Source organism: Dendrobium catenatum, unplaced genomic scaffold (assembly GCF_001605985.2).
Source record: "Dendrobium catenatum unplaced genomic scaffold, ASM160598v2 fragScaff_scaffold_699, whole genome shotgun sequence".
Classification (NCBI taxonomy): Eukaryota; Viridiplantae; Streptophyta; class Magnoliopsida; order Asparagales; family Orchidaceae; genus Dendrobium; species Dendrobium catenatum.
The window spans coordinates 896,142-922,066 of NW_021319161.1; the positions used below are offsets into that span (position 1 = coordinate 896,142).

Genomic DNA, 25,925 nt, shown 5'->3' on the forward strand with positions numbered 1-25,925 from the left:
CAGGAACTTCTACGTTGATAGATAGGGGTTAGGCATCTGGTTTATCCAATTGAGGGAGGGAGCCGCGGGGGCACGGAAGGCATAGGTAGTAGAACCATAGGCACAAGTTTATCTTTTGACTTGTGGAAAAAAGACATTCTGACCAACCTATCTTTAGTGAAATTGAAGAAATAGGAAGCTCCTGGGTTTTTCATGTTGTCAAACAGTTGAACAATGAAAATAGATGGCAAGTGCTTGATCGAATTGATCAGGTCGTGTAGGAACAAGATTCAAATCTCTCGATCTGTTAGGATATCTCAGCTGCATACATCACTGCACTTCCACTTGACACCTATCGTAATGATAAACGGCTCATCTCGCCGTGACATTGTCTTGGTTTCTCGATACTTCTGTCGCTCCATCCCCGCTGGGGCACAGAACCCGCCACTGTGTCGACTTTGCTACCGAAGGCTCTAGGGAAGTCCAGACTCATCTTGGGGTGGGCTTACTACTTATAAGCTTTCAACAGTTATCTGCTTAGCACTTGGCTACCCAGTATTTATCGTAGACACGATAACTGGTACACTAGAGGTGCATCCTTCACAAAGGGATTCCAATGTGAATTGAAAGACGAGTTACACGATCTAATATACTGAAGAGCTTGGGGGACATGGAGGGCATAGGTGAAGTACAAGCACCATCATTGTTTCTTAAACTCTATTAAATATCAATAATTCAAGATGAATTGCCAATCTCTATCCAATATGAGGGAACCTTTGCATGCCTCTGTTACTTTTTGGGAGGGCTATGCCCCATATAAAATGTCTACCTGAGACTTTTCCTTGGCAAACTGTAACATGTGCTTCTTTTCTTTCCACGATGATAATATTAGTTTAGTTTAATATTCTTTTAAATGTAAATATTATTGTCAAAGGATTCATTCACGCCTAATTCATATCGAGTAGGCCTTATTGTTGTGAGAATTCTTAATTCATGAGTTGAAGGGAGGGACTTATGTCACCACAAATAGAGACTAAAGTAAGTGTTGGATTTCAAGCTGGTGTTAAAGATTACAAATTGACTTATTATACTCCTGACTATGAAACCAAAGATACTTTTATCTTTGCAGCATTCCGAGTAACTCCTCAACCGGGAGTTCCGCCTGAAGAAGCGTGGGCTGTGGTAGCTACCGAATCTTCTACTGGTATAGGGACAATTGTGTGGAGTCATGGACTTACCAGTCTTGATTGTTACAAAGGTAGATGCTACCACATCGAGGTTGCCGACGGGTCAGCTTGATTCATTTGGTAGATCCAGTCGAGGTGGTTTTCATTTATCAGTGCTTAGGTGGTCTAAGTTCCTATAACTGAGTCTTTCCATCCCCTGTGAAAATCTTTCCTGAAAGTTTTGAAGTGGGCATCTCTCTTTCCGGTGAAAAGTGGTAGGTGTCCACTAACTGTTATTCATGGCTCAGCTCCGAGAATGCAATTTTGGGAGGAGTCGGTAGTTGGGCACTAAAACCCTTCAGACCAACATGTGATGCTGGGTCAGGGTTTGGTAAACCAACAGGTCGCGCATCTAATTGAAGTATCCCTTTCTCGTTTCCTAGGTTATACCTTCGAAATATCCCAAACGGGGATTTTGCTCTACTCCCCCCAATCTTCACTTTACGCCATGCCAACTCTCCATCGTGGAATTAGACCAAGGGGAATCCACATAGGACCCCGTCTCCCACCTCCTTAAGTGAAATGAAGAAGGAGAGACCCCTATCCCAGTCTTGAGGTAGGAATCCTATCTAATATTACTACTTCTTGAAGTCAATTATTTTTAAGCTAGCCCTTACTAGCTACTTCTTTGATGCCTCCCGAGCAAAAGAATGAAACATCTAATCTTGTCGGAAAGAAGGGTAGAAGTGAGGATGTTTGACTAATCAATTCTTAACTTCATAATAGAATAGCCCGTTGGGTACTACCGAACACATTGAGAAGAGAAGCGGCTCAACCAGCAACATATTCATAAGGCTTGAATAGCACAGTTGTCACTAGCGAAGCAGTCCAACCAAAGTTAGGGGGCACGACGCGCACTTAACAATCCATCATTCATTTGTTGATGAAATGAAAGAAGATTGTCAATTTTTTTATGGATGACACAGTGCAATCTCAGGGTATCGGTTGCATGAACACGAAATATGAGTGTGTGACTTGTTCTAATTGATCCTATTGAGTTGATAGACTTCTTCATCTACTATACAAAAGAGAAGGAACAACCTATGAGTAAGGGGCAGAATCGGACTGACTTCGTCCCATTCTCTTTATTGTATATTGTTTATACTCTTTAAGAATTACTTGATTCAAGAACTACTAGCAAGGTAATCAAATTTTTCTAACTTTGCTCTTGTATGAGCTGATTCGGCCCCTAGATTGAAAGATAAAAATGTTTGCATTTTCCCCATATTTTTGATCGCATTGACTGCTTACTTTCTTAGGAAGAAAAAATGAAAGAGAAAAAAGAAAAACAAAAAAGAACTAATGAATAGACATGCGATCTCATAGAAAGACATCACGATCCTTTGTGGGAAAAAAAGAATTTGGTAAGACAAAAATACAAATATAAGATTTTTAACAAGATAATTGGAAGTTCCAACCACTAATAATTCTAGTGAACCTAAAAAAAAATGATACATGGCCAGCAAAAATTACTTATTTTTTGAGACCCTGTTAGAACATATCAAAGAAAGATGAATATAAGCTATGCGGTTGCATTGAAATTTCTCTTTCACTCTCTTTCTTTTTTTTTTGTAGGATAAAAATTAAATACACTTTCAAAGAAAAGGAGGAGGATTTATCATAAATACTGACAAACTTTTAAAAAACTTGTAAATAAACATCCATTATAAATCCCCAATAAAAATTTGTTTGCCATAAATTTGATATTTACTAAATATCATAGTTCGGCATATTTAATGTAATTTACAGATATGTAAAGAGCTCTCCCACGGAGTTCTTGTCGTCAAGTAGGTGGAGATCATTTATCTACAGCGTAAGGTTCATGAATCTCTGTAACGTACTGCAAGCTCCCTCATTTGTCTTCCTTCTTGAGTTTTGATTCTTCTTCTTTCTCTCTAATCTTTATATTTCTATCATCTTATATGTATATATGTTGAAGGTATAGTTTCCAGCCTTTTTTTGCATGTTCTATAAGTTGTAATAGTTTATTAGTTTGGAAGTGCTTATTTCTATATGTTTTATTTATGTTATTATGTAGTATGATGCAAATAATTTTGTGAATCCACCTAATTACATAAATCCATGTATTATGTAAATGCTGCAAATTATTTCAGCTAATGTAATCATCTTCCTCCTCTCTAATCTTGGTCTTCATCCTATTGTTGCAAATTATTACGTGAATCCAAGTATTTTATTATATTCTCTCTTGAGTAAATGCTTTTGGTTGTTTTAGTATGATAGAGTATGCCGTATGTTTAGCATGCTATTCAAATAGTTAGTAGTATGTTTGCATGCTTAGTTGCATTTGTGACATAGTAACAAACAAGGGAAATGCTTTTTTTTATCTTTCTTTGTTGTCATTTTCCTTGATATTGGTTGTATTGGTTGGCTAATTTTACCCCAAATAGTCTCTTGCAAGAATCTAGTACACTTTGTATTTATTAAGATGTGGAAAATGTTTAGAGAATCTAACTACCTTGTTCATAATAGAAACCTATTATTTAGAGAAGACCATGGCTAGAAAATCAAGATAAATAAATCATAAAATTTGATATTCCTTAATAGTATTTATTGTTGTACTAATAGTTCAATTATCCTTTTGTGATATGTAAATTTTCGCTAAAAATATATTTAGGCTATACAATTTGTTTCACCTAAATAAGCTAATTTTACAATTTAGGTCACGTAGAACATGCATATACAAGGAGCTACATCGACCACGTACCGACATGTCATTCAAGCATGGGAAAGTAAAAACCAATATTAGGTTGAAACAAACTATATACAATAAGAGATCTAAAAGGAAAAGCTATCATACAAGGATTTTGATCAAATGGTCACCCATGTGTAAATAATGATGTCTCCTTCCACTCATGACAACCAAAAAACTCAACGTGGTGTCCAATATGACCTGAGTAGCATAAGATTATACTAAAGGAGCTCCTACTTAAATAGTTCTTATATTGAAATTTTTGTACTGAAATCTTGAAGAAGGAACAATGGACAAACCTTGCGAAAGTGACCAATATACATCCAAATACTAAGTACAATGAAGCAATAATCATGATAAGGCTCCAAAATATGAAAGCAGACTTCAGAAAATTTTATCAACTTATAAATCAAAGAGGTTGGGAATGGGATGAAGGAATAATTGATGATGATGAGTTGTGGGGAGAAATAAGTTAAGTACATCATCCTATGATTAAAAATATATATGCAGTAATTTATTAGGTGAATAATTAGTTAAATATTTTGAATGATAATAGAATCCCAAGTTGGACCATTTTTTATAGACACACTTTCCATCAATACAAAATATTTGAGAAGATATGCATTGAATATATTGCACTTGGGATAGGTGCATGCTCCAGTAAGATAGCATGAACTATAACTTAGAAGAGGATGAAGTTCCAAATATTGCAGATGATTTCATGTCAGCCCATGGCAATAGCTTTGAGGATGAGTGCATCATTAATTGCGCTTTAGTATATGTTAAGGTCGACGTTGAACCAGAGAACCAACTTGATTAAAGTATAGCCTAAAAGGTCTAGTGAAGAGCATGCACTTACCGAGAGGCATACTAAGAAGAAAGAAGGAATAGATGCATTGAACAAGCTATTAGCTGAGTCAAATAAGAATGTGATAATGTTTAAGGAAATGGTTAAAAAAAGTGATCCAACATCACAACATAATATTTGGCTAAATTAGACAACATTGTGAACATTTCCTCTCAAGAAATTCTTGTAGTCTATGATGCACTCAGATAACACAAGGACAACAAGGCTACCCTTATGACATAGGATGGAGAGCTTCATAAAAAATGGATTAAATATATTGTGAGCTATCACCCATACTTCTTTGCATCCCAACATGGATGCAATAATTATAGTTGTTGTGCTTATTTGATAGTTTGTTATATTTCATCATTTATTATCAATGTATTGTATTCCATATTTCATCATTAGTTGTATTTCATCTTTTATTGCTATAATAATCAAAATCCTTAATTGTTATGTATTTCCCACAATGGTAAATTTCATTATTATTTATTATTTGTTATGTTTCATTAGTTGATGTATTTCAAAGCATCATCCACTATTGATTAACTTCACTTATTTTAATTAATCTTGTGTAAGAATGGAAAACTATTTACATGGGGTACTTTTGAATGCACTTTGTGAAAGAGTTGATATGACATATACATATAAATGAGGCAATTGCTAAATTAACTTTTTCCATCTTAGAAGAGAATAGCTCCTCTGAGGAGGAATTGCATATAATACAACCTATGTTTGATATGACATATATGGGGTCTTCAATAGGAGGATAATGTGCTAACTAGTAATCCAATACTAGCTTATCAATGCTTCAGATTACAATCATATGATTTTGGGTAATTGGGTGACCTTTGTAATATTCGTTGTTTGAAAACCAATGTAGTTAAGGTTAATCAAACTCAATGTTTGTTTGATTTTAATTTAATTTGTGATTATAAGTCCGATAGGGTTTAAGGAGGCACTAAGTGGATCAAGAATTGAGTTGGAGAAGTGAAATTTGAAGTCATCAAAATAATTTTGGAAGTGTCACATCATTGAGCTCTCAGGAGGGGAGGTGAATTTAAACATGTACATCGGAGCTATATGGCACCATCTTAGCTCCAAGGCTTCCATAGTTAGATTCTAGGGGAATCTAGAATTTTCTCTAGGAGCACTGCAGTGTTGAGGAATAGCACTACGACGTCGAGGAGGGTAGCGCCATGGTGTCAGGAAAGATTAATGGTTTGTATATATTAAAAAAATTAAACCATTTTCCATTACGCTCATCCAGCCTTTACTAGAAAAGAGAGTAGGAGAAGATGAGAGAGAGAGAGAGAGAGAGAGAGAGAGAGAGAGAGAGAGAGAGAGAAGAGGGGACTTGGCAATCAAAGCTCAAAATTCATCTATCGACCCGATTAAAGATATTATAATGTACGATGTAGACTTCTGAACTTTTATCTTTGATTTAAATTCCATTAGTTTTATAAAAACTTATGAATAAAATTATATTTTTCTCAAACTTCATGACATTTTCATTGCATAACTTTTAATATGTTGTTATACACTTTATCCTGAATATTTTGACTTTATGACATCATATTTTTACTGGTTGATTTTCCCTACATGAATTTTATAGTATATAATTTGATTGAAGATTTTTTAGTAATTACAATAGTAGTATAAAATTCTTAAAATAATATCCCTTTAAAGTTGGAAGTTAAATAGGAAAAGAGTTTAGTGGGTAAAATGTTATAGAAGCAATGTGACTTTTAACAAGAAATTCATGCTTTATTTATGAGTTATGAATATATAATTTTACTTTAAAATTATGGGAGCTGGAGTATAGGTTGCGGCATGGTACTAATGTTTCTCAAAATCAATTTGGATTCATGACAGGTAAGTCTACTAAGGAAGCCATACATTTATTGAGAGGTTTGATGGAGAAGTATAGAGAGAATAAGGCGGATATACATATGATATTTATTGATTTAGAGAAGCATATGATAAAGTTCCAAAAAAAGTGTTATGGAGAGTTCTTGAAAAGAAAGGAGTTAATAACACTTATATTCAAATCATTAAAGATATGCATGCAGAAGATATTACTTGTGTTCAAACACAAGGTGGTTTGACCACGTATTTTCCTATTTCGGTTGGATAACATCAAGGATCATCCTTAAGCCCATATCTTTTTTGATTTAGTGATGGATGTTATCACTGGAAATTTACAAGAGGATGTACCCTTATGTATGCTTTTTGTTGATGATATTCTTCTTGTTGATAAGTCTAGGAAGGGAGTTGAAGGTAAACTTAAATTATGGAGGTCAACCTTAGAGTTTAAAGATTTCCGCTTGAGTAGATATAAAACTATATATATATATATCTATCTATCTAGAGTAGATCTAAAAATATATATATGGATTATAATTTTAGTAGTAATAGACCTAGTGTGGGGATTGTGACTTTGGGCGATCAAGTCATTAATAAAAGTGTATGTTTAGATATCTTGAATCTATTGTTCAGAGTGATTGTAAAATAGATGAGGATATTATATGCATAATTCAAGTTGGATGATTGAAGTGGAGGAATGCATAGGGCTTGTTGTGTGATAGAAAAGTCCCCATCAAACTTAAGGGAAAATTATATAAGATGGTGGTGAGACCTGCAATGCTTTATGTTGTTGAATGTTGGTCATTAAAAGAGAAGCATAATACTAAGTTAATTGTTGCAGAGATAAGGATGCTCAGGTGGATGAATGGCTTTACCCTTAGAGATAATATACGAAATGAGCATATACGTGAAATAGTTGGAGTAGCTCCAGTGAAATATGAGATTAGAGAAAGTCGTCTTTGATGGTTTGGTCACATAAAACGGCGGCCTTCCGATGACCCAATTCGGAAAGTAGAGGTATTAGATTTGACTTATGTTAAGAAAGATAGAGGTAGACCTAAAATGACTTGGTTAGAAAATATTAAAAGTGATATTTCTTTATTAGATTAAAATGAGATTTGACTTTTAACATAACACAATGGAGGAAAAAATATTCTTGTAGTTGATCCCACGTAATGGGACAAAGGCTTGATGTTATTGTTGTATTAAATATATAATTTATTTATCGTTGCATTTGCATTTTTATAGTTTATAGTATTGTTTTGGGGATATTCTGATATATAAAAAGTATACTTTCTGATATATTACAAGAGCCCTATATTTTCCATTTTGGCTCCATTTATCTAGTGTGAATGTAGAAGGGATTATGACCCCACTTACTAAAAGTGGTTGTGGGAGATTATATGGCACTATTATCTTCTGATTCTAGCCTCACTTGCTAAATAACCATGTGTGAAAGGTTAAAAAGAGGCATACATAGAAGTAGAGTTATAAGCAAGTATAAGGACATGTATATGATAATCATTATATTAAATGTATTAATAGTTTAGTGAATCAAACATAAGTAATATGCTAAATTGAATGTTAGTAATTTTTGATTTTTTGTATGAACCGTGATAAGATGTGAAAGCCAAGTGCTAGTGAATCTTTGATAGCAAGTATTCTATGATGATAGTAAGTGTGATGTAAGGTATTGAAACACTATGTGAAATTTGTTTCAAAGGTAAAAGTGAAAACTCTGAAATCAAGTAAACCCTGAAAACTAAGAAAGTGTTATTTTGTTAATACTTTGTTTATTCTTTATAAGTCATTATATTTGTTTAACAATATATAATATTTTAATTTGGGTATTGATATATGTAATGAGCTAGGGAAAGAAGTATGTTGAACTCCTTATGCTCATTCTATGATATTTTTTGATATTTCAGAAAAAGAAAAAATCTCTTCTATCTCTTGTAATAATGTGAATATAATACTCATTGTGGCACCAATCATTGCATGAAGTTTATTTTATAATTGAGTACATCCTTTTATAGCAAATCAGACTTTAAATTTATCAACACTTTCAATTGTTTTATAGTTCATTGAAAAGATTCATTTGCATCAAACTAATTTTTTTTCTAGTTGAAATTCAAAAACTTCTCACGTACCATTTTTTTTCTAAGGCAAATATATATTTTTTCATTACACCTTTTTCCACTCAAGTGTTTTAGAACTTCATAATCATTACTTGAAATATGCATTTTTTTTAAGAAAAGTGATGAAAACATGAAATCTAAGTGAAAAACCTTCATAAGCAATGTAAGTATAGTTCGAGCGTTCGGTTCTTGACACCACTCGTTGCCTTGCCATAATATGATAGTAGACACTGATATCATCATCTATAAATTTATTTTCAATAATTTGTACATCATTGGTGCTTTAATTAGGTTTGAATCCTTAGGTATATTAGAGATATGTTGATTGCTCCATTTGATTTTTTTTTTTCATATGCCCTCCTTGTATAATAATGAAGCTTATTATGCATAGATTGAATATATTGCAAGGTAATATACATCATGATAGATTTATGCTTCATTTGGGATAGCAGTTGGTGGCTGTTTTTTTTTTTTCCTTGCTTTGAAAAAATTTTGTACAAAAAAGCCGCTTTAAAAAGCAGTTAGAAAACTATCCCAAACAAAATCTTGAGTGTCAAATTTGTTATGGCACTACAAATTAATATGAATAAAGACTTAGGCTTCGTTTGGGACGGCTTTTTTATTGCTTTCTAAAAAGGAGTTTAGTATAAAAATAAAAAAAATTTGTACTAAAACTCCATTTTAGAAAGCAATAGAAAAGCCATCCCAAACGAAGCCTGAATCACCTAAAAATTTGTAGAAGAGTATAAGAAATAATTTTGTTCAAGATTGAATGTGAAGGATTTAAATAAGGATTTGAAATTTAATTATATTTGAAAAATATTCTAATAATAAGTTTTGTAGCTATTAGGATAGTATGTCCCTCAATATTCATAAGAAAATTTGAGGAGAATATTAATAAATCTAGTCACCTGTGAGCAATAAATAATTATTCTCAGAAATTTATTTATTCATTTATAATGTGCCCCTCCCTCCTTCCTTCTTGCGCTTAAAACTGCTGCTTGTTTCCGTGGTCAGTGCACGGAAACTGACAACAGGAGAAGATTCGATCGGAAATCGACACAGAAACCCTAATTCTTCCCTTCCAAGCCCCTTCCGAAGTTCGATCCCAGCGAGAAAAAGGATAGGTAAGGTGCTTTCTTCTACCCTCAATCGATGGGACAATACAACCCCAAACATTAGAATAAAGCCACCCTCTCCCTCTCCGCCTTCACTTATTTAGGGCTGTTTGGCAACAAGTGGGATTTAACTTTAGTGGAATTTAGTAAATCTTGTAAATCCGGATTTAGCAAATCCGAAATGTGTTAAATTCTGAAAACTGTTTGGTATGCTAAATGTTAAATCCTGTTAAATTCGAAGAAACTGTTTGGTAACATATTTCAGGATTTATAGCAGTTAGGCATTTAAATGTGAAGAAGATAATTATAACTTAAAAATAAATTTATAATTAAAAATAAAAAATATAATGTGTTATAAATTTAATAATATGTTAAGTACAAATTATTCATTAATTAGTATTTATACAATTAATTATATATTTAATAATAGATATATTAAGTTATATTAATTAATCTAATTATATTAATATTTAATTACTAACTATATAACTAAGTTAAATTAGATAATTAATTTATGCACTAATTATACAAATAACTATTTAATTAATTTACTTAAGTATTAATAATTTAAATTATATTAATTAAGTTAATCAATATTAGAGGCGAGTAGGGTTGCCTTTCATCTTCTCCTTTCGTCGTTGCTGTCCGGCTCCGTTGCTTTCGCAGGAGGTGTAGGGATTGCAGGCGTCACTTCTTCGGCTCCTTCGTGGCTGTTCGAGTTCGCTCCTGCGACGACTTCATCGGAAGTTACGACATTTTGATCGGAAGCAAGAACGGGAGCTCGCTGGCTGTGAAGGTAACTTTCTTCCTTTCGCGCGCTTCTTCGGATAAATCCCGCTCGGATTTACTAAATCCGGCTACCCCTCGGATTTACTAAATCCCGGATTTAAGCTGTAAATCCGTAAATCCGGGATTTACTGAATCCCGGGATTTAACGCGCGCACAAAAACTGTTTGGCTGGATTTAGCGTAAATCTGACTTAAATCCCGCTGTAAATCCGATACCAAATAGCCCCTTAGTTCTTTGAATCTAGCACAGTCTTCGTTCATTAAGGCTCGATCTAATGGAGGAATGCTTAGGAGAGCGGGGGAGATGGATTCTTGAGTTTTCTTTTTTGATAGTTAATAATCCAGGATCCCTGGATTACGTTTTTGATCTGATGAACAGCTGGGGTGGAATGTTTTGATGATAGATTGAGTTGCTAGGATTCCCGCATAGAGTGAATTTAACAGTACAGTGTGCATATCCATATTTTTTCCGTAATTTTTTTGTAAAAGGCAGATCTTAAAGATCGAGCATTCTATTGGTTATCTGCAGTTTCCTTCTACTGATACAGCATTGTAAGAGTGGAACGAAAGGAAAAGAGGAGATGAGAGAGAGACACGTGGCTATGAAGGAACAATGACTGGAGGGTCATTGGGTCTTCGCACGGGGAGTTATGGATCATTGCAACCGCAGCTACAGAACGGTGTTGCATTGCCAATTCAATCGACTTCGGTCTCTGCACGAAAACCTCCTAAGATGCTCCCTCTTGGATCAAGAGAAAAGGAGAAAATTATCCTGCCATGGATCTGCAAGTTCTGTGGTAAGAGGAAGGTTGGAATGCTACTTCTCCTCATAGCGTCAGTTGCAGTTTTCTTGTCATTCATTTCCGTTCTCAATAAAGGTTTGACCTTTCTCCTTCTTTCAGCTCTCTCATGTTATGTATGGTTTGGGCGTCCTTCATTAAATATATAACCATGAGGCAATTGACTTTTCTTGTTGCATGAATTTTATGAAGGCATTTATCAGTTGTTCCCTCCCGTCTTAGAGTCACAACAAAAACTTGCTTCATAGAGTCATAACAAAAAGCCATCTCATGCACAGTTTTCAACCTTCAGATGTTTATGAACTGCTGTAATTTGTGCCCCTCCTGTCATAGAAGTCACTCAAGCATTATTTCTGCATGATGCGCATGCACAAATTATTCAAAATTACGATATTTTCCATTTATTTTCAGATTCACTGGAAAATAATTGTATTCTAAACATGTAAGTGCTGTTTGGTTGCATGATTTGACTTAAATCTTGCAGAGAATTTTTTTTTTGATCATTAAATCCCATAGTCCTTGTAATCCCTTTTTCTCTCCGTTTTGTGCTAAATCCAGGATTTATTAAGAATTGGGAGAACCAGGATTTAGCAAAACTTAGGAGAACCATTATTTAAGCAATTTATTTCTACTTCTCTCTTGCTCACTATCAACTTAGACAACATGGATCCCTATCTCCTTTTCCTTCTCATGTTTCTCCTCCTCTCCTTTTTGGCATTTGCAAGGTTTTAGCTCGGTACTAGAATATTGTCTACACTCCAAGTACATGCTCTAGTTTTCCATGTTTTAGGTTAGCATAAATTTTGCTAAGAAAATTATTATTTGGAAATCATGCATTTAACTTTCTTTCCAACATATGTCCCATTCCAAATTTTGTATTGATAAGCTACACGCTAACAATCAATGTGACATTTAGTACATTCAATGTTTAATTAACTATTAGTGATGTAATTACTTTACTTATGCAATAGTAATTCCTTACTGCACATAATTAAACTATAATGGGTAGTCTAATTATGATTCATTTCATCCCTAACTAGCTTTAATAATATACTAATCAATAAATATGATTATTTAATATTCAATTAAAATTTCAAGTTTTTAATGCATCAAGTAAAGCCATATTACTTTCTAATTATCTAAGTTAAATATTATTAACTTCTAAATTACATATTAATTAAGTCCAGAGGATCAATAACCTCATAAATTTAGCTATTTAGTTTCTGGAAATTATAGCCAAGCAATTTATCAGCATTCAACCAAATTTAGCATATGCCAAGCTAAAGAATTTTTAGGGTTAGCTTGATTTGGCAGCTGCAATGGCCAAACGGTACTTAGGACAGAACCCCCTTAGGATTTACTAAATTCATAATTACAGGATTTACTTAATTTTGCTCGTGTTAAGTTCTATTTCTAGCCAAACAGACCCCTATAGGATAGCATACACATTTTACGTATAAAAGTATACTCATTTACTTGCAGTGTTACCTTAAAAAATTGATTTTCTTAAAAATAATGTTTTTATTTTTCATTATTGATTCTACAACAAAATATATATGATATATGTACATATTCATATTCGTTTAACACTCCTTGGTTTTTTACTGAGCCACCCTCTTACCCACTCATAAATTCAATGTGGGAGGGGCTTTCTTTATGGTTATGCAAATTACATATACAGTTTTTAATTGGTACCAGTGGTAATTAGCTGAGTTGACTGGTGCTTACATGCAACTGTCTGCTAAAACCGTAACGCTACTCTTGTTGTTTCTGTTTTACAACTATTATAGTTAGAACCGGTATTTGAAGTCTGTTACTGCTTGTTTCTGGATGGTAGCATATCTTATTTTCTCTCATAAAAGATGATTATGTTTTGTTATTGTTTTTTCTTCAGATGATGATGCATCTTCAGGTCTTGAGACTAATCTTTTTTCATCGGATAATGTCTGGACTATCACGAACCATGACATAAAATCACCATACACTTTGGGTAGCCCTTTGGCTTCAGTAAATAATGATATGGACAACATATCATCATCTGGATCTCAGTTTCCTGTTCCAATGTTTTCTCCTAGCATTCTTCCTGTGCGACATCCTTGTGAGAATATTTCCCTTTATCCTGTACAAATTGACAGAAAACGTACGGGCCCACGCCGTAAGTTTTTGGGGACTTTTTTGAAAGATTTCTATTATAGTTTGATTCAAATGCAGGCTAGTTTTTTGTTTTTAAATTATTCTTTTGTCTAGTTTCTTATGCTAATTATTCTTTTTGTTTTATCTTTTTAGCATGCCCGGTCTGTTATGTCCCTGTTGAGCAAGCTGCGTTCTACATGCCAGCTTTTCCATCAAAGTCACCTATCCTAAAGAATTTAACTTATGTTGTTGAAGAAAATTCATTTTCTAATGAGTCCAGTGGTGGCTTTATTTTTGGAGGACACCCATCATTAAGCCAGAGAAATGATTCTTTTGATATTAAGGAATCAATGACTGTGCACTGTGGGTATGATCATTATTTTCAGTTCTTATCCCTTTCCTATCCTTTTTTGTCTATGGTACTTTTATCTTAAATTTTACATTATTTTTAGGCTCCCGTTTACCTTTGTTCACTCTTTTCATTTGTTGTGCATTCATATATAACTGATTGCATCTTGCTTTTAGATTTGTCGGTGGCAAGAAACCGGGGCAAGGAACTGGATTTGACATTGATGACGACGATCTTCTAGAGATGGATAAATGCCACGGCGTAGTTGTAGCCTCAGCAATATTTGGTATGCTAAATTGGCCAGAGTTCCTCCTTCTTGTTAACTATCATATGCATTTCAGTTACGTTTGTCTTGTTGGTCAGGAAAATATGATGTAATGCAACAACCAAAAAACATCAGTGAAGTTTCAAAGAGATCAGTTTGCTTTTATATGTTTCTTGATGAAGAAACGGAAGCCTACATAAAAAACTTTAGTAGCGTGGACAGTACAAAAAGAGTGGGACTATGGAGAATTGTAGTTGTCCGGAACCTCCCTTATGAAGATGCTAGACGTAATGGAAAGGTATCTGTTTTTATTTTCTTTCAATTTAGCTTATTTTTTTGCATAGCCTCTTTAATACAACTTCCACTGATAATTTTCTTGAAGTAAATCAGCATAAGTGATTTGGAGAAGCAACAAAAATTCTGTTCAGATGTCCATTATAGAATATTTAAATATATTAATCTCTCAATCATGTCAAATGAGTGATGAATGATTTTGATTGACAATTTGGTTGCAGAAGATTCCTTCATTATTTAAAAAACTAGTTTTCTCCATGTTATATAAATGCATTCAGATATGATGCTAGATTGAGAATGAGTCTATTATACTCACTAAATCATCTTGTCCACAATTGCGTTGATGGTCGATAGAATGTTGTTGTCCTTGAAGCATGCCTAGTTTAATTTCATAAAGTAGATATACAATCTCTTATTGTTGTTGCTCTTTTTGGCAATAGCAAAGTTAGCGATCTATTATGAGTATTGGTACCATTTTGATGAACTTAGCCTCAAGGAGTTTGTTGACCTCCTTATTGATGAATTTTCTTATTATGTCACGTCTTTCTCTTCTTTATCATCTTAATGCTCGACAAGATGTTCAATCAGTGACATGATATGCTCAAATCTACTTTGGGTATCTTGGATGGCCTCATTAAAAAAATATTTAGTTTAATTTTTATGATTAATTTACTTTGTTAGAAATTTATCTTTGGGAGATTTGAAAGATCCAAATAGGTTTGTTCTCGAACGAAAGCACTTTTAGGACTTCAATAATTATAGATTTGATTTTTATAACTATCTGTGGTAGAATGGAAACTAGGTGAATTTAGCCTCAAGGAGTTTTATGACCTTCTTGTTGCTGAATTTGCTTTTTTCATCAACCACTCTTCCCTTTCCCTGCTTATCTTGCTTACTGCTTTGCTGGACTTTCAATCAATGACATAATATGCTCAAATCTACCTCAAGCATCTTATATGAGTCAAATGCAAAAATATCAAGGTTATCTCATACTAATGTAATTTACTTTGATAGAAAGTTACCTTTCAAAAGGAAACTAGTTTGGAAGGTCCATGTAGGATCCTTCTTTGACTTGACACCTTTGTGACACCTCAATGGGTTATAGTTCTTCACAGTTTTCAACAGTTGTTTATAGTAGGATGGATGGATTGAGCATTTGAGCTTAAATTCGATAACATATCCTGGATTGTACCAGCTCCTTTTCAAGATCCTAGTAAGGTTGTCACCTAATTGGCCATGTGATAGATTGATTTGACTTCTCAGAATACAATAAGGAGAGGCTTGCTGAAGATGGCGTTATATGTCATTGATAGTCTACTTGTATGGTCTTATAACATTGGTATCACCCAATGAATCAGTGTGAGTGATTCATCTATTGAATTGATTCGTGACCATCCTTTTATGCTCCACAAGTTCTTGGAATTGATGCCCAATTTGTCCATGCGTGAAGGAAGAGGATGCCCATCAAACCTTTAAGTTGATGAGGATCTGATGAACTTCAAACTTGTTGATCATAACCTTAACAACCACTTTGATGTAGTTGAAAGCATTGTTATTGGTTGGTAAGGCCTCATTTTAAAATTTATAGGACATGAGTTTGGGTCAATTTATTTCATTAGCCTATAAATGCTTGAGTGTTAGGAAGCTTCCAATTCGGCTTATACCAGCATCTTGTATATGACACCTGTCTATGGTATGGCTTCATTAACCTTGATTTATGAAAAACTTTTTTTTTGCTAGAATTGACACATTTTTGCTACAAATTCCTCTCAGGCGCCCCTCTTTCTATAGTTGCTCCAATGGGCACTACAGGTGATAATATTCTTCCATCTTATGGCCATGGCTGTTAATGAAAAAACTTAAATGGCCCTTTTTCTTGGGATTCCAAGTTTTGTTGGGCTATTTGAAATATTCCTTACCCTCAATAGCACCCAACAATTGGGTCAGATGATTAATCAAATTTAGGTAATGGCTCAGAGAGATAAGATGACCAAAGGTAAAAGGTCAAATGCTCCCAAGTGAGGCGGGCTCCTTTTAGAACCAGACATGTGACATCCACAAGAATTGATAATGTGATCATTTGCAGTATTTTATATTTTTACCTTTAGATGTGGACTAGATGCTGAGGTGGAGAACTAGAGATCCCCTAATGATCTCCTCGGCATTGATGTACCTGCTTGCCTTCTGTAGGAATAAAATAAAAAACTCGTTTGGATTTTTGGCGTCTGTGAACTTGAGATGGCCATTTCAACTCATGCATTTAGGCAACCTAGGTAATAGAGTATTTTAGATATATCCAATTTCTCTCGATTAAACAGTGATGTAAGCCCATGGGAAATTCATTCTTCCTCTTTCGTAGATAAATGTGCATTTGGTGGTGCTTTCTTGGCTTGATAGAGATAGTGAATTGATAACTACGTTGTTTTTGAGATCTTTTTAAATTGCACTAATTAGTGAAGCTTTAAAAGCCAATGAAGCACTGCATCCTTTATAGTAAAAGGACTCCACGCTTAACCACACCAGATACAATGGAGAGGGCTATCCTCAATACCAACGCTTAACCACACCAGATACAACAGAGAGGGTCATCCTCAATTCCAAGGAGTTGCTCTAATGGGTGCGCTGGACATCCATAAGGTTTCAACTAAGGAATCTTGCTTGTGCGGAATCAATTCCTTAATGATATCAGTTGTGAATGTTGATATAAATAGAGTGACGATTACATATAATCATGATCCCTCTGCCCTGATGAAAACTTGCTCTTTTTGTTCGACTCGAACTCTCTACAATTATGTGTTGAAATACCACTGGCCTTAATATTTCAACCACTGGGCTTTGCTCTTAGCTGTAGAGTAGTTTTCTTTTGCAACCACTCTATTTCGAACCTCCTATTTATGAATAATGGTGGCCCCTTGACCTACCATTACAAATTGTGCCAAATCATTGAGCTTGAAACTTAACTCATTTAACTAAACTTGGGTATCACAATCCAACCACCTTGGCTTTTATTTAGTGACTATTTATTTACACTTTCTTTCTTAGCATACAAAAGGTTTCGTAGCATCATCCTACTCACCGAGTATTCTTTTCTTTGTTCTCGCCATGATCTCAATGAGGGCACCAAGAAGGGGTGTTAAAATTTGATTTATGGACTAGAAAAAATTGAGAGAAAAATTGATGGGATTGATTACTTTTAGTAAAGATGGAGTGAGGATATGAAGGAAATGAGGGAGAGATGGATAAAGAGATTGGGAGTTAGACTTGTATTCAAGTGGCGAGCTCTTAGAGCAAATTTTTTGTTAATGCTTAAAAAGATGGGGCCATAGGAAGAAGAAGTCCAATGCTCGTGAGTTACATAGTATTTTTGGTCATGTTCTAGATCAAGCTTGTACTATGGGAGGCTCTTTTTTGTGGTTCAATCATTTCAGTTTGCACATGTCAATGACTCAAATGTAAAGCAAGATAAATCCTCTTTTCTGGTTAATGATTTAGGCTGGCAGATTTTAATTAATATCTCAACATGCAATATCACAGCAATTTGTCGCTTCAAGGACATGGACGACCAATGTTAATGATGTTCTTGCTTCTGGCAACTACATTCTCCTATGCATATATGACTCACGTTCTTTGAGTATTGGAGGAAGAGGGCATCCTACTTTTCTTAACCTTTGCGATGTGTAGCTTAAGATGCTTTAGTTCTTGATCTTTATTTTAGTTGGATGGAGCTTTCAAAGCTGAGCAAGGAGCCTCCTTGAGTTGTGGAGTCGACTCTACTGTTACTGCAAAGTCCCTGAGTTCTTAGTTGACCATGTTTGCCAAGTAGCAAAAGATTGAACTCTCTAGGTGCTTCGAGGCACATGAGCTCTTTTGCGCTCTCTTACCATATTGAATCCCACATCACTCTATTCCTATATTTCATGCACACGAGATATCTTGTCATACGTACATTTCTTATTATTTTGCTAGTGGGAGTAATTTTTTCTCATAATGAGAGTTACATATCTTTATCGACCATTTAAAGGACAACCTTACACTACCATTATTGGCATAATTGACTACCGTTTTGTGTAGCCTCTCCATTGTTTCACTGTAATTGATGCCCAATGCCATCACTATTGTCATCTATGTGGCTTGATCTGGAAGTGAATAGGATCAACTTGTCGATTGACCTTCTCCTTTGGATGTTTCAACTTAGGAGTGTTGCCTTTTGCTACTTCCTCTTCTACGAACCATGAAGGATTATGATGTTGGGGATCTTAAGATAAATTAGTAGGTAGAAGACATGTTGTTATCTTGTTGTAACCTCCCTTATTGGTGGCTTATGTATCTTTTCATTTACCACACTCAGATGCTCCAAATTAAGGACGATTAATGGCACTATTATGGAAGCTTTTGAGGCTCATAATGACATCCTTTGCGCATGAAGACACTCCTTTGGTGGCTAAGTCATCCAAATTCTTCTATGCTACAGACTAGTTGTCTAAGTATTAAAACTTCTCACTAAAGGAGCAAATGGGTAGCATCTAGGTGTGTATATGTCACACCCCATTTTGATCCCGTTCAGTCGACTTGGAGTGTAACAGATAGGGAGAATCCAAATAGATATACTTCTTAATAACACCAGCCTTGATCTAGTTCTGTCAGGATAAAATGAGTAGGAAATAGCCAATATAGACTATCCAAACACCTCAAGGTTTTTTTTTTATGTTTTAAGATTCTATCTCAACATTTATAATTGGAAGCATATTCAAAACACATTAAATAAAATCCATAGTTTACTAAACTTTCAAATAAAATTTAAATACCCTGCATAATTTCCTACTCTTGCTTTTATACACACCCAAAATGTATGTACATAAAAAATGCAGTCATCCTCTTGTCTGGAGTCCACTGGCTCTATACGGTTCCTAAGGCTTAGCTCGTCGGGTGTTTCTCCTTTATTTGTGCTGGTCTATCCCCTATAATATGACTTTTCTCATTTACATTTTCTTAACATACATTTGTATATCCAGTAAACTCAACTAAACAATTGTTGAACAATTAAATCGTACCGTCCCTTGGCTCTTGATCCTATGACCAGCATGAGGATTCGTATGAGGCTCACTTGGATCACACCAATCTCCTTCTATATTTGAGTGGCTGATTTAGGAAGGATTATATCAAGGTAATTATCTATAGTTATTTGTTTCTTTCGTAAGATATCTTGTATAGATCTATAAATAGGGATATTTTTGTATAATAAAATTAAGTTTTTCTCTCTCCAATTCTTTGAATTTAACATGATATTAAAGCTAGATTCCCACCACCAGCCTTTATTGCTGGAATTTTAAGAAATCTTGGTCCTTCCACCGGCCTTGATTATTGGAATCACTGGATATACAAATCGAAGGAAGTGGAGAGGAGCAAGCGGCCTTCATTGCGGTTGGAGATGGAACGAGAGTTAAAGCGGTCCAAACTACTCGTGCCCTCTATTTCGTGCCTGCAACCAGAAGAAGTGGAGACGGGAGTCTCTTGCGCATCCAAGCCTAAGGAGAGATTGAGCATGAGGTCTCCTCTTGCATGCATTGTCAAGTGAAAGTCTCCTCTTGCGTGCATTGTCAAGTGTAAGTCTCCTCTCGTGTACATGCGACTACACGAGATGAGAAATTGTGGTTCTAACAGCAACCATGAACTCTTAGGAGCGATGACTTTGGGCTCGATCTCGTTCTTGCGTGTGACGTACAGAGTTGATCGAGCAGAATCAAGAGGAGTTAAGTGCATGACCTCCTCATGTGTTCGTCTGGACAACGGCTAGGACCTCCTTTTTGGAACGAAGACATCAGCCTCAATCTTTATCCCTGCGTGCAATCTAGAGAGGAGCGGTGTTCCTCTTGGTCATCTACTTCGTGTGTCTCTTCCTGGAAGCCAAACAGAGAGGAGTAAGCAGGAACCCTCATACGCACAAAGGAGACCGAGCCTCTGTGTGTGCATTCTTACCTACACAAAAGAATTGAGCGCTAGGTGGAGCCGTGGAGTCATGCAGGAGTTTCTCTACATGTATGCCTGGGAAGAGCCGAATAGGTTGGATCGGTGCTCTTGTGCGTGCCTATAAGGGACTGAAAGCTTGGAGCCCTTATTGCCGTACTTGCAGCCTCTCTCTTGCACATATGTGCAAATGTCGCCTGCTAATTCAATACTAGAGGATGGGGTCAAAGACATTGGGAATAAGATGGAGTCTCCTCCATCTGATTTGCAACAGCTTCTACTACTTCTTGATAAAGCTGAAAATTTATTGTCAAGATTGGAGCAATCTCCATCTACTTCAATGTTGACTGTTGTTCAACCTGTTGTGAAGTCATTGATTGCCAAGGATCTTCTGGGGCACTCAAACATGGATGCAAAGGTTTCCATTGCATCTTGTTTTAGTGAAATAATAAGAATAGCAACACTAGATGCTCCGTATGATGATGATATAATGAAGGAGATATTTGGGTTAATTGTTGGAGCTTTCAAGAATTTGGATGAGATGCCAAGCCGTTCATTTCCAAAGAGAGTTTCAATACTTGAAATTGGTGCAAAGGTCTAATCATGTGTTTTGATGTTTGATCTTTATTGTGATGATTTGATATTGGAAATGTTTTAGCATTTCTTGAAGACAATAAGGTCAAAGCATTCTGATACCGTCTTCTCCTCAATGGAGACTATTATGACACCTGTTTTGGAGGAGACAGTATTTATGAACAACATCTTTCATGTCTGTTGGATGATGTGAAAGTTATTGAAAAGAATATTCTATGCACAACCGTTAAGCTGCTGAGAAGTGCTTGTTAACTGTTTCTTGAAGCTAAAGTCTTATTTAGCTAAATTATTTAATGGTAATGTTGCTCTGTTAAGTGATTACAACAAAATTATTGTTGTTGTATTTCAGGGGAAACCTAACACTTTGATATAGAATGAAATGAATGTTTCAGGTGAAAATCAGTAAACTGGCCATAAATTATCTGAGTGGTTCCTTTCTAACGACTCGCCTCAGGGATCTGCACAGCAAAAGGTGAAAATTTTCATCCTAAAAAATATGTTGATGCTGTAGACAGATCTTCCAAACCGGTAATGAATAATGGATCCTTTTAGAATGGGAATTGTGATTCCATAGTTGCAAAGAAAAAGGCTAAATTTTGCCATCGTAATGGTAAATTTAGAGTTAATATTGAACATAGCTTGGATTTAGGTACAATAAAGCTTGATAGAAGATCAGATCTAAGCTTTCGCAAAGGATGAAGAAATGCTTCATTGCAGTTGCCAATTAACAATAATCATTATAGAGTTGGTCATAAGAAAGAAGTTCAGAATAATTCTGACACAATTGTTGGTTCAAAGATAAAAATTTGAGTGGCCATATGATCAGATGTTTTATGATGACATTGTTGATTCTTTTGATTGAAGTACAAGAATACATAAAATTTTGTATGATGGTGATGTAGAGGTGCTGCTCCTAAAGAAAGAGCAGTGAGAGTTTATTGAAGGTCAAATCAAGATGCACGGGGTTCAGGAAAAGGATGAAACTTATTTTGCAAACATTCTTATCAATGAACTTGATATCTCTGCCTTTTTAGGACTCATTACCAAATTAGTAATGATAGATATGTATTCCCTGATTTGAGGGGGAGTGTTAAATCTCACCCATCCCGTATCTCTTAATCCTATGGACAGAATGAGGATCTATGGGAGGCTCACATGGATTACGCCAATATCTTTCTATATTTGGGTAGTTGGTTTAGGAAGGATTATATTAAGGCAATTATGTATGATTCTATAGTTATTTGTTTCTTTATTATGACATCTTGTATAGATCTATAAATAGGGATAGTTTGTATAATAAAATTAAGCTTTTTTTCCTCTCCAATTCTCTGAATTTAACATGAACTCAAGTGTACAAGTAAACAAATAACATGATTAATATAGGAATAATACTACCAATTTTTCATAAACATACTATCACAATTATATTTAAATGGCACTATTTCCTATATTACAGATTAGGTATCTCACCTCGGTCTTTAGGGTTGTCCGATGAATTTATTTTCCTAAAATACCATGACTTCTTTTTCTTTTATAAACAACCTAAAGAATACATTTTATTATTTATACATGAATTCAATAAAAAAAAAGGTTATATGAAAATTTATCTTAATTGAACTCTTCCTTATTCAACTTAAAATTTCCTTCCCTCTCCTTAACCTCTTTCCTTGCTTCCCTTCCTTTCCTTTCCTTTCCTTATCTCCTTACACATTTTCAGAAATCAGCCGAAGCAGTCCTTCCCAGATCGCCTCCTGCTCGCGGCCTGGTCTTTGAAGGGAAGGCAAATTTAAGTTGACATGTGAATGATAAATCATTTGCGATAGCAATTAAATGTAATTAGAAGAAGCAATACAATTACCGTAATTTAGGAACATGGTACTCACCTCAAATCTAGGTATTGTGATACTTTACTCCTTACTCTCGCATTGATGGATTTAACACCTATATAAAGACCTTATCGTTAAAATTTAAACGATAAATTGCTCTTGATTTAATTTTTTTATTTTATTTTAAATTAGTTTGTTATTTATTTTAATTTCTCATATTTATTGAGAGGTTTGATGGAGAAGTAAAGAAAGAATAAGGAGGATCTATATATGATTTTTATTGATTTAGAGAAAGCATATAATAAAGTTTCGAGAGAAGTGCAATGCAGAGTTCTACATAAGAAAGGTTTAATAATGCTTATATTCAAGTCATTAAGGATATGTTTGCAGGTGCTGTTACTTATGTTCAAACACAAGGTGGTTTGACCAAGTATTTTCCTATTTCAGTTGGATTACATCAAGGATCAACCTTAAGCCCATATCTTTTTGCTTTAATCATGGATGTTTTGACTATACATTTGTAAGAGTTTGTACCCTAGTGTATGCTTTTTCCTGATGACATTCTTCTTGTTGATAAGACTAGAGAGGGAGTAGAAGGTAAACTTGAATTACGAAGGTCAACATCAAGGTTTTTGTTTAAGTAGATCTAAAACTGAATATATGGAGTGTAATTTTAGTAATAATAGATCTAGGGGAGGAGTGTGACTTTGGGTGATTAAGTCATTAATAATAGAGAACATGTTTTAGATATCTTGGGTCTATTGTTCAGAGTGATGGTGAAATAGATGGGGATATTATTAATAAAATCCAAGTTGGATGGTTGAAGTGGAGGAATGCATTGGGTTTATTGTGTGATAGAAAAACCCCTCTCAAACTTAAGGGAAAATTCTATAGGATGGTAGTGAGACTTGCAATGTTTTATGGTGCAGAATGTTAGACATTAAAAGAGAAGCATAATATTAAGTTAACTGTTGTAGATATGAGGACGCTCAGGTGAATGAGTGGCTTTACTCTTAGAGACAAATACGTGAAAAGGTTGGAGTAGCTTCAGTGGAAGATAAGATTAGAGAAAGTCGCCTTAGATGGTTTAGTCACATAAAATGGCGGCCTTCTGATGACCCAGTTAAGAAAATAAATATATTAGATTTGACTTATGTTAAGAAAGGTAGTCCTAAAAAGACTTGGTTAGAAAGTATTAGAAATAATCCTTCTTTGTTAGATTTAAACGAGAATTTGAGTCTTAATAGGACACAATGGAGAAAAAAGATTCATGTAACCGACCTCAACTAGTGGGATAAAGGCTTGTTGTTGTTGTTGCACTCTCTTTCTCTTTCTAAATTTACTTACAAAATTCAATCGAAGATTCATAACCTAATAGATGATATTTTAAATCTACTATTATAATTAATTCAATTCCATTAAATATGCCAATTATTCACAGTCATTTAATCAATTAATTGTATAAGTTAATTTTTTTATAAAGTTTTTGTTCTCGTATGAAAATAATCTTTCTAATTTTGAATGTATTTTCTAAACTTTCTAATAAATATTAAATTTATTACTTAATTATTTTATTACTTAAAGAATAATTTAATCAAATAAAATCTCTCATAAATTTTTATAATAAAATTTACTCACACACTCTTCTCTCTATGATATATTTTATAAAAAGTATGCTCTACTCAATTAATTAAAATTTTCCCATAATCTCATTTATTACTTAAAATCTCTCACTCTCTCTATATAAATATAATATCACAAATGGAAAAATCATAATCTATTTAGATTTATTTTCTAATATAGTCTTATTTATTAGGATATTTTTAATTTATAAAAAAATACTTTTTCAACCTTAATCAAATACGTTTTAAAAAGAATTCTTAGTTTTAATTTATCCTTTAAATCTCTAATTCTTCGCATTCTAATTAAACTCCTCACTTAAATTCATAAAATTAACAAAAGCTTTATAAATAAATTTTAAATAACTAACTTGAAGAACTCTCTTTCTCCTTCAATAGTCAGTTGAGCCTTAGCCCTCGCCCGCACTTGTCTCTTCCACGTGCCCGTTTTAAGCTTGGTCTCTCTCTCTCTCTCTCTCTCTCTCTCTCTCTCTCTCTCTCTCTCTCTCTTTCTCCCCCCCTCTCCCTCCCGTTATTTCTCTATCTTTCTCTCCCGGTTTCATCCTGTATCCCTCTCTCATGATTAATAAGAACGATGAATCCATCCTTTCGTCTCTTGCAATGCCAAGTGACGAACCCCTCTTCGGCTTCCACAACACCAAATGACGGAAGCGAGCTCCCTCGTCTTCCTCAATAGAACCTGAATTAATGGAAATGACTCCTTCGACTCCAATTGATGAAGCCGGCCACGACCAGAAGGTCGAACAACATCGGCGCTACTTCGTCTTCATCAAATCAATCGAAGAACTCCTCCTTCGCCCAGTCTTCTTATGCGAGAACGAACTTCAAGTGACAAACTGTCCTCTTCGTCTTCACGCGTCAGGACCCAATTCGGGATCTTACATCATAATATGTGACAACAATATCCTCATTCGAAGGAGTGGGAAGGGGTTCTAGCTTAATTGGAGGATCTAAAATATTACACTTAAATGTGGATGATGTCATGATATATTCCTTCGGGCTAAGCATAACATTGGGAGAGTTTGAAGGCTTTGATTTTATAGATCCATGAAGAGTTTGTGCCAAAATTTGTGTGCAAGATTGAGCAGAAGACGGTGGGGAGCAGGAATCTTCATGAGTTGTGATAGATTTTGATTATCTATATGCTCCCCTTGAACCTGACTGCCTCAATTAATTGCGGATGAATTTCTTATTTTTGGATGAGCTTTAAAGCAATCAGAATATTTGTGCCCAAAAACTTTATAAGATGTCTAATGCAATGGAATGCTTTCAAATTCAATATTTTGCCAATCTCCACAAGAGGGAGACTCGATCTGAGACTCTCTATCTAAAGCTGAAATAACATCCATGTCAATTAGAACCCTTGTCATATAAGGCCCATAAAGATA

The 25,925-nt window shown here is 34.7% G+C and overlaps 1 protein-coding gene across 2 annotated transcripts in view; it reads left to right on the top strand.

Moving 5' to 3' along the window:
- Positions 1 to 10,499: 10,499 nt before the first annotated feature.
- The window catches only part of LOC110094319, a 28,770-nt gene continuing 13,344 nt past the window's right edge, over positions 10,500 to 25,925 (top strand). Inside the window, exons 1-6 of one of the 2 annotated variants that reach the window (XM_020819524.2) lie at positions 10,500 to 10,680; positions 11,202 to 11,550; positions 13,367 to 13,627; positions 13,759 to 13,972; positions 14,131 to 14,240; positions 14,318 to 14,517. In XM_020819524.2, the coding sequence (XP_020675183.1) occupies positions 11,286 to 11,550; positions 13,367 to 13,627; positions 13,759 to 13,972; positions 14,131 to 14,240; positions 14,318 to 14,517 (1,050 nt within the window). In that variant the 5' untranslated portion in view covers positions 10,500 to 10,680; positions 11,202 to 11,285. The remainder of the gene's footprint in view (positions 10,681 to 11,201; positions 11,551 to 13,366; positions 13,628 to 13,758; positions 13,973 to 14,130; positions 14,241 to 14,317; positions 14,518 to 25,925) is intronic. The other variant, XM_028695872.1, reaches the window with a different exon arrangement.